Consider the following 16,706-nt stretch of genomic DNA (forward strand, 5'->3'; position numbering starts at 1 on the left):
CACAGATTCTCCTGCCTCTGCCTCCCAAGTGCTGGGATTGAAGTGCGTGGCTCAAAGACTATCCTCTGTGTCTAACACAGTTCATGGGCATGGTACACTCCAACCCGCAATACCGCATCTTTCTCCCTATGCAATTTCTGTTGGTTTATAGTCCCTTTTTGTCCTGTCCCTATTGAAAGCTAGCAGAGTCAGCCGGGACATTGCAAGTTCTCATTTGCACCGTGTGCTATTAGACACGGCCACTAGAGGGCAGGAGATCCCCATCCTTCCTTAGAGCCAAACTAGAAAGGGCGCGGAGCAAAATCTTGTGGAAAGATCATTCTGCATAGAGGCCAGCTCGGCAAGTCAATCCTTGACCTGTTACATCATGAAGTCGTGTGAAACTTTATTTTTACTTTAAGCACTCTTCCAAACTAGTTATTTCATTCAACATCCCTGCCTTCCCCTTCCCCTTCCCCCACCCGCTCCACCAAGGTCTACTCAGATTTTCTCAGTTCTGGAGCAGCAGAAGCTTGCTAGCTCAGCTCTCGTAGGCACGTGCTAGTCTAAAGTTTTCACCTCAACATTTTAATGAGATGGTTTTCTATGCATTGACCTGGTTGGTGCCCAGGAGAGGTGGGGACTGTTCTTAGAGTAGACCTTGTTTATTAAGGTGGATGTGGGGGTGGGGCGGGGCAGTTTTCTTTGCCAATGTATGAGTCTGTGTGTCCCCTGTTCCCCATTCCTTCAGAATCCTTATAGCATAAGCACGGTTTGCCTTCAATTTATAACAAGGAAACCATGTTCTCAGTGTGCCCCTTGCTTGAACACACTCAGGTTCAAACATTTCTGTGTTTTGCTGGCTGAGGGAAAGTTTCTACTTATCTATGAGGGAGCAAGCAAATGATTTCTTTGTAGTTTTACCTACATCTTGTCAGCAGTCCAGGTTGAGTGAAGTGGTGGTGGGAATGAGCCAAGAGGGAAAACTACTGGGATTTACCCCCAAACTGGCTTTGTCTAAAACTTCTGATTTTGGTGTTCACAAAGAATAGACCTGCTCTAGGTTGCTTTTCTGTTGCTGTGATAAACATCAAAGCAACTTGAGAAGGAAAGGGTTGATTTCAGTTTACACGTTATCAGCTGCAGGAGAGAAGCCAAAGCAGGGGCTCTAGGCGGGAACCTGGAGACAGGAGTGAAAGCTGAGACCAGGAAGGAATGCTGCTTACTCTTCCCTCTGGCTTGCTCAGCTACCTTTCTTGTACGGCTTAGGCCACCTGCGGAGGGATGACACGGGACACCATGATGAACTCTAATATGAATCAACAGTTAAGAGAATGGCCACAGGCAGTCATTCACTTGTGGTTTTCTCTTCTCAAATGTCTCTAGATCTGTGTCACGTTCACAGCTGAAGCTCACTAGGACGAGACCCAAGCTGGCCTTTCTGTTACCATCTTCTGTCTGCAGCAGTATGAATGACTGTGCTCCCACAGCCTTCTGCCACATGGGGGCCCCCAAGGGTATCTCCAGAAAAACCTGTGCCTGTGTGTTTACACCGGCCCCTCCCTAAGCCCCTTGCATGTTCATCCTGTGTGTTCTGAATAACTTCTCGGGCTCTACCGATGTAAGACATGCTTCTAGAAAACTCTTTCTTCCTAGAAACATTCGGAAATCCTCCTGCCAGGGAGACTGGGGTGACCTGGTAAATCTTTAATTCTCCTAGCCCTCTTTAGGATTCGCTTCCATTGGCTTGAGGGCAGAGATGGCGACTTCATCCCACCAAGGAGCAGCAGCAGGAAGTCAGATGGAGCACAGACTCTGTGAAACATCAATAGGACAGGGGGAAAGACCAAGGTATGTTTCAGGGGTGTGTGTGTGTGTGTGTGTGTGTGTGTGTGTGTGTGTGCGCGCATGTGTGTGTACTGTTATAGCTTTGGGGGGTGATGAGCTTAGAACAGAAAAGGCAGTCTGCCCGGTGTTGGGTTGGATTTTAAGAGCCCTAGGAAGGTTTTTCCCCTGGCTGGAATCATGCCGCTCCAACCAGTTGCAGTTGGAATGCACAGTACTGTTCCTAAGAAAGAAAGCAGGACAGCTGCCTGCCCCAGAGGTCTGTGGGGGAGGGCTTCATAGCTAAGGGGGAAGAAGAGGACAGAAGTGTGGCAGATGGGGGTGGGGTTTAAGACCCGGCAGGGAGTGTCTCAGGAGTCGGATACCCAGAAGGAAGTCAGTGGGTGCTATTGGGATTGTTGGTCTCCTGGAGAAGCAGATGGCATCGTCATGTTCTGTCTTCTTTCTTCTCACATTTTCCAGTCGTTTCACAGAAACAGTTAGTCATGTATTGAAGGAAATCTTGAGTTTATGTACATTTAATCCAAACTGGCCCTCACCTGTTAACCCCTTTTCTTATGCTGACTGGCTCACTGCCTAGGACTAAATTTCTTCCCTTGCTGGGCTCTGGGGGTCCCTTTGACCTCTTTTCTCTGTGACCACTTGCACCTTGATATGGGACAATCCCTGTATCACAGAAGCTTCTTCCAATGGTTGAACTCATGGTACCCTTGAGTGGCATCGGGGAAGACAGAGAGGGACTTATGGACTTACCGACCTAACTGCCAGTACAGGGTGATGATTATTTTCTGGTGGAAACATTCTGCTCACTGTAACCAAGACCTCTGTGCTAGCAGAGTGTAAGGTCTTGGGGACTGGAAACAAAATTTTGCTGATGTCAAGTGGTATCATTTCCACTTGACTTCTACCCATGAATTCTGACCAATGAATCTTGACTATGAACAGATGACACTGTATACTCTGATATTACCAGGCCCGTGTATAGTCTCTACCCCGTTACTGTAGTCACATTGTGATGAGCCTATTGGCTGATGATTGGGTGACTGGAGAAGAGACTGACTGGCACCAACAGAATGGGTCATCCCATCAACTTGGTGATTGAGCTCTTCCTTTGCTGAGGTCAATTTTTGATGAGCATTCAGAAGTTCTCCTGGTTGTCTTCCCTGCGGTCCTTCCAGATACCTCTTTCAGACCAATTTACCATTGATTTCCCAGCCATGTTGTTTCCAAATCTACATCATCCAGCCAAGTTGTTGGTTAGTAATAGTTGCATTAAAACATAAAACTCTACCCCTAGACCTCAAGTTTGAGTTTGAATTACATATAGACTATGCTCATTTCATCCCAATACCTTCTAATGCCTTAACACACTGCCCCAGCTTTTGTATGAAGCATCGATTACTTCTGAGATGAGCTTATGGAGATTTTGTGCTCTTTCTTAAAATTTTCTGAGTACACTGAGCCCTCTAGAGTAATTATAAAACTTTGTAATCAGGACCACATGGTCTAGAGATGAGGCTTAGCTTGTCTAGAAAGCACGAAGCCCTTGGTTCAATCCCTATGTAAGCTAGACTAGCTGGCTACTGATGTCAGGGTGACTACCTGTCTCTGCTGCTCTGTCATTACAAGCACCTCCTACTTTGAGCTCGGGAGCCTCATTCTTGTGAAGCTAGACCTCATAGCTGAGCTGCCTCCCAACCTAGTGGTTTAAATTCTCAGGAACAAGGAGGACAACTTTCCTCTTGTGCCCTCTCCACTTGCCATGGATGGAGCACTGATGTGTTGTTGCTCTTGTCTCAACAGAGCCAGTCGGGGCCAGGAGAGCAACTTCAAGCAGAGCCAGGGAACATCCACACTACGGCTCCTCCTGCTAGGGAAACAGGGAGCAGGCAAAAGCGCCACAGGAAACACCATTCTGGGCAAAGCCGTGTTCGAGTCCAGGTTCAGTCATCACATGGTAACCAAGAGGTGCCAGAGTGAGAGTGTGTCAGTAAGAGGGAAGCAGGTCATTGTTATTGATACTCCAGATCTCTTCTCCTCACTGGGCTGTCCAGAGGTTCAACAGCAGAACCTGCGGCAGTGCTTGGACCTCTTAGCTGACCCCTATGTGCTACTTCTGGTCACTCCCATTGGTCACTCTACAGAGGAGGACAAGAAGACCATTGAGGGTATCCAGGGTGTGTTTGGCCCTCAAGCCTACAGACATATGATTGTGGTCTTCACTCGGGAAGATGAGCTGGGTGAAGACACACTGCAGAACCACATTGAGAGCAAGAAGTATCTGAAGAAGTTGATTGAAAACATTGGAAGTCAACGATGCTGTGCTTTCAACAACAAGGCGGACAAGAAGCAGCAGGAACTGCAGGTGTCCCAGTTTCTTGATGCAATTGAATTTTTAATGATGGAGAGCCCTGGGACATATTTTGAGCCCTTGAAAACGGAAAACAGTGGAGTCCAGGTAGGACTGGTAGGAGGAACATAACCCTAAATCGCCTAAATCAATAGAGTTTCTTGCATGATTACCACAGCATCTTTTGGAATAGCAAAATCAGAAATCACCCAAAGACCCATCACTGAGAGGATGCCCATAGGATAAGGCAGATTGTTCCCATGAAAGAGTGGGGCAGCTCCATCCATAGTAACTTGTGCAGGTGTGAAGTTTCTGATACCAAGCAGTTTACTGAACAGCAAGCCTGGTGAACACAGAGAAATATAGAAGGATATGTAAGTGCTGATGGCAATCACTTGTGAGTTGGATATGGAAGGTTATTAATTTTATAGTATGCATAGCATACTTATACTGAAACAAGAAACAAGAGGGGGGAGAGGGAGAGAGAGGGGAAAGGGAAAGGGAGGGAGAGAGAGAGAGAGAGAGAGAGAGAGAGAGAGAGAGAGAGGAGAAAGGGGAAGGGAGGGAGAGATAATGCATTAAAGATATTGGGTGAGGGCAGGTAGGGAAGCAGAGGCTGGTTCTTCTGGTTGGCATGATTATTAACAGATATAACATGGAGCCTAGGAAGTTTCTAAGAAAAGTCAATTTTCAAGATGGAAAGATATTGTTTTCACATTAGTTATGTGTTTGATTTTCCATACCTGGCGAGGTATTCACAATTTAACTTCATGTCAGAGGCTCCATCCCCAATTTGGAGAGCAGCAAGGGAATAATGGGGTGCAGGAAATGCCTCCATCTCTGGGAACCTGTCCCACAGCATCAGTGAGATTGAAAATTGGACAGGTGCACAAAGGAAACTGAGGACAGTGACCTTACTGTGACCACTTCCTTATCAGCAGATATTGTCTCCAAATGTGTGAAAAGATGACCTCCTTTACTCCTGTGTGTGTGTGTCATCCTCCCCTTTATTTTCTAGGGTTGTGGGACTGGAGTGACATATAAAGGAGACAATCTGTGTGGTAAGTTGATCACCTAAACATTTAGACTCAGGTCTATATTCTTCTAATGCTTTGCCCCATCCAAAGAAAAGTGGGAAAACTAACAAATAAGAAACAAAATACACATGGAGACCTATTCTCTGTTCCCAGAGGACTCCTGACGTGTGTGTGTGTGTGTGTGTGTGTGTGTGTGTGTGTGTGTACATGTGTCTGTATGTGTGCGAATCAGTACAGCAGCACACTGCCAGTGTCTCTGGACTCTGTTGTTCTATGGAGCCAGCCTTGATTTCCATGGCTCTCTGCCTAACTCAGTTTTTTCTTCCTGGACATGAGTCTAGCATTCCTGATGGGGACCATGTAGGCATACATTTTTTCCAAACTACTTTAATTAGCATTCAACCTCCCCTCTAGCCCACCATACACTAGAGGTAGTGGGGAAAAAAGTTATTAGGATACGGGGGAAGTAAACCTGTTTAAAAATAGTTCTTTGGGGGCGAGTCCAGTCTTTGTTGTCAAGATATCAACAGTCCAGTCCTCTAGCAAAACACCAACACAGATCAGCAATGGCAGGTCTCACAAAAGCCATTACTGAGTCAGCAAAGGCAGGTCAATCCAGAAGAAACCACAAGGCTCTGCCAATTGGTCTGAGTCTGTAGAAGCAGCAAGAAATCACCAGAACACCACCAGAAGTTTTCTGGTGCATTTCTCTCTATAAAGTCATGACAAATGGTTACCAACAAAGAATGGCAAGGTGAACCAATACCATCGAGCATCATCTACTGTCCATTGGTTATCCTTGTACCCTTTCCAAATATCACGTGTTCTCTCGAGCATCTGCTCTAGCAAAACATCCCAAGCCTCTTTCCCAGGCTGCCTCCAGAAAAGCACCACATGTCTGTCCTCAGCAAAGCATCTTCTCACATGTCTGTTTCAGGAAATACATACTTTCATAAGACAGTTTCCAGAAAAACATCCCACTACACAACCGAGTCTCCAAAGAAACCAGAAATTTCTACTTCAGGACCAGGAAACACTTCTCACTGGTTCAGAGTATCTTTGTACTGACTTCCATTAGTTGTGTGTCCTGTGTAGCAACATGGGTCACTACGCAATAGTAGCTAGAATCTCTGTAGTGAGGACATACTGGCCTATGAAGTCACAGATATTTTTTAGCTTATTTTTGGGTCTGCCCTGTTTAAGAACTAAAACTCTCACAGTGAATTGCTCAGACAAGGTCTAACACTGATGATCGGCTGAGAAAAAAAGACATCTTCAGGGCTGCTGGCTTCTCTCCAGTACCTGCTTCTATCCACCACACTATATGGCTCTCCTGTACTGAAGGAGCCCTCCTTTGAAAGAAATAACAAGTAGAAAATAATAATATGTTTTTCCCTTTGAGTTTTCTTGGGTGGAGCATGTAAGGCAGTAGGTTTCCGTAAGGTTTTCCATAGCTAATTCTCTTTGCATTCCCTCATCTTCTCAATATACACATCCCTCCCTCCTTAAACGACTCTTTTCTAGTTTCCTTCTACCTATGTTCCACGACCCCTGCCTCCACAAGGGAACCTGCCCTCACTCTTCTTCCCAACTTCCCGCTTCCACCAGAACACCATGTCAATGTTGTGTATATGAGCCACATATTCCTTATCTTGTCATTAGTTGATGCATATCTGAGTTTTTCCCATTTCTTGGGAGACCAGCCTAGATCTCCGTAGTGTGGTTTGTAGTTGCTGGGTATGTGACAGGAGTAGAACAGGCATGGCAGAGGTGTACCATGAGAATCAGAGGGAACAATTTGTCCCAAAGGACATAGTAAGTACTTATTTTTTTAGTTCTACCCAGACACAATTTTATTCTTCTTTACAGCCAAATTAGACTTTAATATATATATATACACATATGTTACATGTGTCTGTAATATTTTACAATGTAACATTACATATACATGTAACATATGTATAATATTACATGTGTAAAATATTACAGATACATGTAGCTATGTGTATATCTACATCTATGTATGTGCATGCATATGTATATTCATATATATGCATATATGTAAATAAGCACACATATATGTATATATACAATATACATATATACACATACATGTATATATTACAGTCATTTATATATACATACGTATGTATATATATCACATTTGTGGGTGAGCTCCTTTTTATATGTGTGCATTGGTGTGCATGCATGTACATGTGAACATGTTTGTGTATCTTAGAAACCATGCAATTTTTTATTGAGGAGGGACCTCTTCCTAGCCTGGAACTCACCTGTAGACTAGATTATCTGGCCAAAGTTCCCACCCTAGGTATTTACTTGGTTTTGCCTCCACAGTGCTGGGATTACAACTGTGTACCACCGTACCTAAATTTTTAATTTTTTCGTGGGTTCTGGGCAATGAAGTAGAATCCCCATGCTTATAAGATAAGTCTTTTATCAATGGAGCTGTCCCCCTAGACCCCATATCACATTTTCTTCATTTACCTGTTGATGGATGTCTAGGCTGGTTATTCTATTGTAAATAATGCAACAATAAACACAAATGGTCAAGCGTTTTCCATGTTACTAGAAAGTTAATACAAAAATACTATTTTCTTCTCTGTGAAGAACAACAGTTCTTACAGTCTCTTCTGATAGACAACCACTCCCAAGACTCCTGTGAATGTAGATTAGTGTGTCCTGTTCTGAACTTCAGATAATGAAATCAGTTTATGTCTGAGTTCTTCCATTCAGCATGGTTTTGAGTTTCATACATGTTTTAAAAAACCCAAACCAACAACTGAGTAGTTTATTGTGTGAGTATAAGACTAAAGGGCATTTTATAATCAGATTGTCACAGTCCCTGCCTTAGCCAACGACCCCATGCTATAATACCTTAGAAGGATGAAGGCCAATGGAAGTTCAATTTAGCATCGTCATTCTCCTGGAAAATCCTGGGCTTCCTCTTAGTTCATTGCTGCTTTCCATGGTTCCTACGTGGATGTTTGGGTTCTGCCTGAGATTAGAGTCCTGCTCCATCAGAGGGATGAGGCCTTTTAGAACTGTTCACAATTGTATTCAACTGCAGGAGGAGATGTTGGCTCTATTTTTAATTTTTCTTGTCTCATAGGTTCAAAGAAGAGGCAGCCTCAGATCACAGGACCTGGTTGGGATAGAGACACACCAGAGCTCAGGGTCCTTCTCATGGGGAAGCGTGGTGTTGGGAAAAGTGCAGCAGGAAACAGCATTCTGGGGAAGCAGGTTTTCAAGACTCAATTCAGTGAGAAGCAGAGAGTCACCGAGGCCTTTGCATCCCACAGCAGGCTCTGGAATCAGAAGAAATTTCTGATTATCGATTCTCCAGAAATCTCATCGTGGAAGCTTGATGAGTCTGATGTCAAGGAGCACACCTTTCCAGGTCCCCACGCCTTCCTGCTGGTGACACCACTGGGCTCTTCCTTAAAGAGTGGTGACAGTGTGTTCAGCATCATCAAACGTATTTTTGGAGAAAAATTCATCAAGTTTACAATTATTCTCTTTACCAGGAAAGAAGATTTTGAGGGTCAGGATCTAGATACATTTACAAAGGAAAACGATGCTCTCTGTAATCTCATCCAGATATTTGAAGGAAGATACGCAGTCTTCAACTACCGGGCAACTGTGGAGGAGGAGCAGAGCCAGGTGGGCAAACTACTCAGTCAAATCGAGAGCGTGGTGCAGCACCACAACAACAAGCCTTGCGTCATCAGAGAGAAAGGTATGGCTGAGCATAGGAAATGGTTCTGTATTCAGTGCTTGGGGTAGAAAGCATGACCTAGAGCTATTGCTTTCTGAAGGCTGTGGAGAGGGTGAGAAAAGGTTGAGGCTGGCTGGGCTGTAGCTCCATACAGTGCTTCCTCAGCATGCACTAAGGTTGATCCCCAGTAGGTCAACAACTGGGCATGGTGGTGTATAACTGTAGCCCCAACACTTGGGCAGTAGAATCAGAAGGACCAGAAGTTCAAGTTCATTGACTGAATAGTGAGTTCAAGGCCAGCCTGGGTTATATGTGACCCTGTCTCTGTCTCAAAACCAGCCAGTAGGTTCATACTATGGTCATGTCTTCAAATTGTCCCAACGTTATGTGTGTGTGTGTGTGTGTTTTTTAATGTACACTCTCAGGACTAGCTTTTCATTTCTTCCTGACTCCTGTCTCACCTCTCCTGTATGGAAACCCCTCCCAGTCTTCTTGCTTTTGCAGTCTGCTGTGGTTGGGACTTAGCACTCAGCTCAGTGACAACAGTTTTGGGTCATTGGTTTGCTTTTCTTTTCTCTGCACATAGAACTCCCTCTGGGTTATTTGTTCTTTACTGCTTTGGAGATGGGAAAATGTAAGTAGGACTTAGAAGATGACTCATGTGCTTTACAAGTATGCTTTGTAAGTAGGGCCTGAGTTTGATCCCCAGAACCCATCAGAAAAGCCAGGCACGGTGGTGAATGCTGTATTCCCAGGGCTGGGGAGGCAGTGACAGATGGGACTTCCTAGCCACCATCCTTACCTACTTAGCAAGGCTAGTGAGAGACTGTCTCAAAAATCAACTTAGATTATGGCTGAGGAATGACAGCTAAGGTTGTTCTCCGGACTCTTCATGCATATCATATGCACATATGTTATACCTGCACATACATGTTCATTTAAACATGCTTGAATACCCTTATATACATGTACTAAGAAAGTAAAAGAAGGACTAGAGCAAGAGAGTTAGGAGATAAGACAGGGACAGAGCCTGCATGCTTGTGGTAGATGGCAGTATGCGACGCTCGATGATGTGATCCCACTCTTACCTGTGGAGAAAGGACTGCCCATTTTCTCAGTACTCCCTACTCTATTGACCTTATCTGAGACCTTTCCTGTTTCTACTCATCTGTTCTCTTCTGACTCAAATGTTCTTATGCAGGAAGATCAGTACTCCAAGTGGGTATCGCTGTTTACTGCCCTTTCACATTCCCCAAGGAGGGCTGGGTTCTGGGGAGTTCAGGGAAGTGGGAAGGCCAGGGGAAAACATCTGCAGAAACTCAGTTTAAAACAGGTTTTAGAAAATAGGTAGGGTTTGGATGGCTGGGAAGAAAGGGAGACATCCAGAGAATACATTAGCAACTTTAAGAAAGAACTAGGACTGGCTGAGCATGCCTTTTGATGGAAATAGGGCTTCAAATTTCAGGAAGGTTGCGTCAGAGTTCAGAGAGGGTTGGCAACTTAATCTTTTTCTATAAGTACAGCAGTAGTGATTGGAATACATGATGTGAGTTTGGGAGAGAGAGAGAGAGAGAGAGAGAGAGAGAGAGAGAGAGAGAGAGAGAGAGAGAGAGTGTGTGTGTGTGTGTGTGTGTGTGCTATTTTAAACCTTTAGGCAAAACTCTGAGGCTAGGTTCAGCACAAGTAGTTCATTAGTTGTTCCTGGAAGGAAGAGCAAGATGGGATTTCCACCTTCTTTGGTTTAAGGTAGACTATAGTGACTTGACAAGGAATTCATGATGAAGGACCACTGGGAAGAAACACAGTTACGTGGAAAGGCATTAGGAACACCAAAAGAGTGAATGTTATCGGATCTTCCTGCACCATTTATAGGGAAACTTTTCCTCCATCACCCAAACCACAAAGAACAGCGTTGTTGGGCATTTATTTTAACCAGGAAGCTCCTTCGGTTCATTAGTGAAAGACACAGTAAAGCTTTTTATCATGCTTTGAATGAATTTTATATGAGACAACCAACACAACTGGTAATCTAGATAGAATATGAGATTGCTTTTTACTGAAAATCAAATTGTATAGACTTGATTTTCAAATACTTCAAAGACCTTTTGCAAAGACATTATAGTTATCAGGAGTTGGCAATGGGGAGACTTAGTCACAGAAGGAACAGAGGATAGAAATGAAACATGTGGAGTAGACCCAGCAAAGATAAGGGGCCATCGTTTCTCATAGGTACCAGGAATTAAGAAGAGGTCCCGGAGAAGGGAGCAGAGTAGATTCAGAGATAGGAGATATGATATGTTCAGAGATGAGTACTGGGCAGAAAATTGTCTAAGTCCCTCTGTTGAGTTCCTAGACCACATGAGCTGGGGAGCCAGTCTTACATGTGGGGTAGACCTGCTCGGTGATGCCTTATGAGTTTGGTGAGGAAACTAGTGCTCTGAATAACTTGGAAAGGTGACCCTGCATCATCCCACAATCATGAGTCCTTCCCAATTTCTTCTGCAACAGAACTCTTAAACATCATCCTCTTGGGAAGGAGTGGAGTTGGAAAGAGTGCAACTGGGAACACTATCCTGGGGAGACCTGCCTTCGTCTCTCAGCTCAGAGCTCAGCCGGTCACCAGTAGGAGTCAGAGTGGCAGGAGGACACTGGACTGGCAGGATATTGTGGTTGTGGACACTCCATCACTCAACCAGATGTCTGGTACTGAAAAGAATCCTGCCCAGTTAAAGAAGGAGATCAAACAATGTTTGCTTCAAAACTGCGAAGAAGGCATGAAGGTTTTTGTCCTGGTATTCCAGCTGGGACGGTTCACCCAGGAAGACGAGGCAGTGGTGGAGCAACTGGAGGCCAGTTTTGAGGAAAACATTATGAAATACATGATTGTGCTGTTTACACGAAAGGAAGACCTAGGGGATGGGGACCTTTATGATTTTACTAATAACACAAAGAACAAAGTCCTTAAAAGAATATTTAAAAAGTGCAAGGGGCGAGTTTGTGCTTTTAATAACAAAGAAACTGGTGAAGACCAGGAGACCCAGGTGAAAGCTCTGTTGACAATAGCCAATGATCTCAAAAGGAGCTATGATGAGCATTCAACTTCATGGATGGATCAACTAAAATCAGCAGTAGGTCAAATTACTACGGTATTTAAATGAGCTCAAGTGAGCAGCTTTAAGGCCTGGGGACAATTTAGGGATGTCATCGAACAGAGGTTGGGGTAGATGAGAGGAAGAAGGACTAATGGGGTGGACCCTCTCAAAGAAGGTTCATGACTTTGAGGGCTGAGGGATAAATGAATCTCATGATGGATGTAGATATTTGTGTACATAAATTGTCATGTTAGGCCAGGCAGAAGGGAATTAGAAGACAAAGAGAATATGGTAGATAATATTGGAAATGTTTTAAATATGATATTAGGGGTGAAAACCACTTCACCAGTGTAAGTTGGATAGAGTGAGGATTGTCACTGTCCCAAGGCTCAGGTCAATGTCAAGCCCAATAAGATAATATCCTGAGAACCAGGGTATTCAGACACACACACACACACACACACACACACACACACACACACACACACACACACACACACACACGTGCACACAGAGGTATGCCTAGCATGGCGAAGGTAGTTGTGAGCTCAACATTCCAACTTTATTCTTTGTGCCCAGCTTCATGGGTATATGAAATTTATTTCCCGGTGTTCTGTGCATGGTTGAGAAGATCTACTGGAAGTTGCTGGCAGTGAGATGAAGAATATGAAGTCTTCTCCAAGGTGTATTAAGGGTCAGAAATTTTTAAAGATCAGTCATTTTCATATGTACTGAGGATGAGAGCTGTAACACATGTGTTTAGCTACCTTCAAGATCAACCTACTGATAATGAAGTCTGAGAATTAATTTGTTTTTGATATCAAACTTTATCTTCCCCAAGAGGCCAAGAAGTAATCTAACTACCTTTAAATGCCACATACTTAGCAAACTAAATTCTAGAAAATGTATGTATAAATATGAGTTGAATCGCATAATAAAGATGAACTGAATTATGCCTTTGTGCTTTCCTATTGGTGAAATTTGTCTGTTTGAGGGAAAGAGCTCAATTTGTAAAGAGGTCACTGAAATGTTTATGTATTTTGACCAAGGTGGGATTTTCACATCTCTGGAGCCCAAGGGACTTTTCAATGACTTGTATGACAGGCCTTTGCCAGAGCTAGGATCGTCTGTCCCAGACATTTTATTACACCAAGGAAAATTGAATGGGAACAGCTTTCCAACCAGGAACAGGAAGATTCAGGCCTGGATGATTGACAGTTGTGACTCTTCCCTGAGATTCCCTTTTGTTTGAGTGCAGTAACCACATCCTTTCTAGCTACCTCAGTCTGGGGAGGTGACACTAGGACCTGGCCATGGAGAGGGATGCACAGGATAAGCAGTGTGGCGTATTCTTATTGTAGGATCTAACATGCGATACAGGATTTCTTTAGGTCTATTTCTGAGTGGGTGGCAATGGTAGTGTCAGTTGGTCTGAGAAAGCACATGGGACGAGACAGGAGAGTTCAGGTTTACAAGGGGACGATGCCTGTAGAGAACAGACGAGGGATGAACCAGGTGGGGAAGCTTTAGGCCGTGGTACTGTGTTCTCTCGAAGGGAACGTAAAAGCCCGTAAGGAGCTCTGCAGGGCAGGTTGGATAGTCCTGAGTCCTGCATAGAGATGTATTAGTGTCTCTGCTGTGCTTCAGACTTGAAGCTTCCTGGAAAGAAGCTTCATGTCAAAAGGTGAGGTGAGTCCTTTGGTGACTCCCAGCTAGCCGTATGCCTTGGAACTGAGTAGCAGTTTCTTATTGAAGAACATTCAAGGCTGCCACTGGCAGTTGGAGCATTCCATGCACATCCACTGCCCACATGTGTCTAGGGATCCCTTCTTCCAAGATTCTCCTTTTCCTGGGGGAAACTGAAGAAAGATTTCCAGGCACTGCATTCCACCTGTCTCTGACTACAGCTGGCTCTAAGTACCCTCCTCCCTAACTCCCTATTCTCAATGTCCCTTTCATTTTTTGCTTTTACCTTTATTCATCTTGGTCTTTCCTCTTGGAGTGACAAAATACCACTTCTGAAGGATTAGAATGAGCCCTTGGTGACCATATCCTCCAAGGCTGAGGGGGCTGCCCTTGCACATCCCAATCCTGGGATGGAAAGCCATGTATGTTCCTCTGTGCTTCTTGTGCCACAACTGCCTGGTTTCCTCTCACTGTCCAGGGCTAATTGATCCCACAAGGGTTTCTCTTCATGCCTGCTTGTTTGTGAACACAGGAAGCCATAGTGTCCAGATGGCAGCCATAGCTTACCGTGCAATGGTTCTGTATTAGTTCTTTCCTTTGCTGTGATTGAACACATGATAGCAATAAATTAAGGAAGGAAGGGAGAAGGGAGGGAAGGAGGAAGTTATTCTGGCTCAAATTTTCAACGCACACTCTGCCTGCTATTATCAGAGCAGGCATTGTGGCAGGAATAGGAGGCAACTGGTCACATCTCGACCACGATTAGGCAACAAAGAATGATGAAACGTGGTGCTCAGATCACTTTCTCCTTTTTGTTCAGTTTGAGTCTCCAGACCATGAAATGTTGTGGCCCACAGTTAGGGTGGGGTCTTTGTCACCTCAACCCAGTTTAGAAACTCCCTTACCATTACACCGAAAGGTCTGTCTCTACGTGATTCTAGATTTTGTTAAGCTGACATCAATATTAATCATCACAGACAACTTTGTTACAGCTGGAAAATCTAGTCCACAGAGCTTTGGGGCCAGAAGCACAAATTACAGTAATACTTGAAAATGACAGAGACTCTTTCGATGCTTCTTGGGTCTCAAGGTATTCTTCCTGCTGGGGACACAGTGGCACACAGAGGTCATTGTTTTAGTGCCTCCCGCATCCTTACTAAGGGTTCCCCTTTGAGCTGACAGTCTGAGGTGCTCTTATACTCTCAAGCATCAGAATGCTGACCATCTATTGCCCCTTGCCTCTTTAATATCATGTCACCACTATAATGCAGTGGCTTTTCGAATGGGGGCGGGGTAAGATGGTTTGCCCTGCAGGAAGCATTAAGCCTTTCCTGGAGACATTTCTGTTGTGATGCCCCTGACTTATAGAGGGTAGACTTCAGGACTAGAGTCAGCTCATAGAGGGCGTTAGTGCACTGAATGGTCCTCTATAGCAGAACCCCACCTGATCTTTTATGTCAGAAGCCGAGGTTGAAATACTGGATGAAATGGATTCATGTTCTATGCTGCAGAGCATCCGTACTGTACAGATCTCTCCTGATCAAGGAGTGGGAGGAGTTAATGGTGTGCCAGTGTCTGTCGTGCTGATAACTAGGCATGTGCTTATTCTTTATACTGGCGTCCTCATCTCCTTCCTCACAGTATCCACTTGGCTTCCTGTCTCTCTCTTCCTGCACTAAGAAAGACACCCTGAAGACTCTGGCCTTTATAGCTTAAACAGGCTTTGAAAATTGGCTAAATTCTTAAAAGAGAGGAGGAGATCCAGTGTTGGCACAACCTGTGAATCTGTAAGCAAGAAGAATCTAGAACAGCAGTTTGCAACCTGTGTGTCACAGCCAGTCAAAAAACATTATTTCTAATGGTCTTAGGAACTGGGACACAGCTGAGTAGCAAAATTACAGTTAGGAGGTAGCAATGAAAATGAATGTGTGGTTGGAGGTTCCTAACCATCGGAAATGTGTGTTCCCCAATGTTCATGACCCACAAGCTGAAAAACATCCAGAAGACTCCCAAGGCCACTTGATTATAAGTCCTCTTTTACTACTTTAAATACAATTGTTACCATGTCATGAAAGACCCCTGCTTTCCATCCCATCAACACATTTGTCCTGACACCATGAGCCTAGCCCTTCCCACTGCCTCACTGTTGCCTCTCTAAGACCAAAGCATTAGTGTGCCTCCGGTCTCACATCTCACAAGGGCAAGATGATGTTTAAAAGACACTCTGGTGGCCTGCATTCTTGCATGCCTTCCTACTATTTCTGACAATAGTCATGGGATCTACCCAATAGATGCAGAAATCTAGCTATTATTATTAGCAAAAAGCATTTCTCCCCTCAGCCACACACAGTTCCTGTTACTATTTTTCAACTACACTGTCTTCACAGATGGTGTTGGTGGCTTGTATTTCCCATAGATGAAAGGGCTATGTGGAACAGAATCTCGTCTGAGCAAAAGTGCCACACCCCAAACCGTCTTAGGTAGTGGGGCGGGAGGGAGAGGATGGGAGAACAAAGCCTCCCCCTCCTCTCTCTTCCTGAGGGGAGATGCAAATTTCCTGACAGGAATAGGCAGCCCTGGGAGGGAGCTGGTTTTGGCAGGAAGTTCCAGTTGACTGATTCTAGTGAGGTGAGGAAGGAAAAGAGAATTTTTAAGTCCCAGGATGCAAAATAGACACTAGATGATCATCAGCAGATGAGTCAAAGTAGGTTTTCAATCCGTCAGGTTGTACTGATCTTGGCAAAAGTCTGGGTAGATTCCAGTAGGGCAGGGACTAGAACAGCAGGGAGGACCCTAGCAGGATGGCCACACCTAATTTCAGAGAGGTCCTAGGGGTTTTCTGCCACAGCTTGGGCTAGCAGCCTGGGCCTCTGCATGCGTGCCTCCACTGCCTCTGCCACCTTGGCGAGTTGGTCCTGCACCAACTCATACACCTCATGGAGTGGTGAGTTCCCCACCCCTGCCCAGCTCCATTACAAGGC

General features: G+C 44.6%; 1 protein-coding gene across 3 annotated transcripts; it reads left to right on the forward strand.

Moving 5' to 3' along the window:
* Nucleotides 1-1,544: 1,544 nt before the first annotated feature.
* Gimap8 (GTPase, IMAP family member 8) lies at nucleotides 1,545-12,992 on the forward strand. Of its 3 annotated transcripts, none has more exons than XM_087658696.1 (6): nucleotides 1,545-1,600; nucleotides 1,700-1,830; nucleotides 3,628-4,282; nucleotides 5,193-5,235; nucleotides 8,342-8,968; nucleotides 11,456-12,992. In XM_087658696.1, exons 1-6 carry the CDS (start codon nucleotides 1,556-1,558, stop codon nucleotides 12,103-12,105), a joined length of 2,151 nt encoding a protein of 716 aa, XP_087514822.1. In that variant the 5' UTR covers nucleotides 1,545-1,555; the 3' UTR covers nucleotides 12,106-12,992.
* Nucleotides 12,993-16,706: the final 3,714 nt, after the last annotated feature.

The sequence above is a fragment of the Rattus norvegicus genome, chromosome 4 (genome assembly GCF_021556685.1).
Source record: "Rattus norvegicus strain SHRSP/BbbUtx chromosome 4, alternate assembly SHRSP_T2T, whole genome shotgun sequence".
In the NCBI taxonomy this organism is placed as follows: domain Eukaryota; kingdom Metazoa; phylum Chordata; class Mammalia; order Rodentia; family Muridae; genus Rattus; species Rattus norvegicus.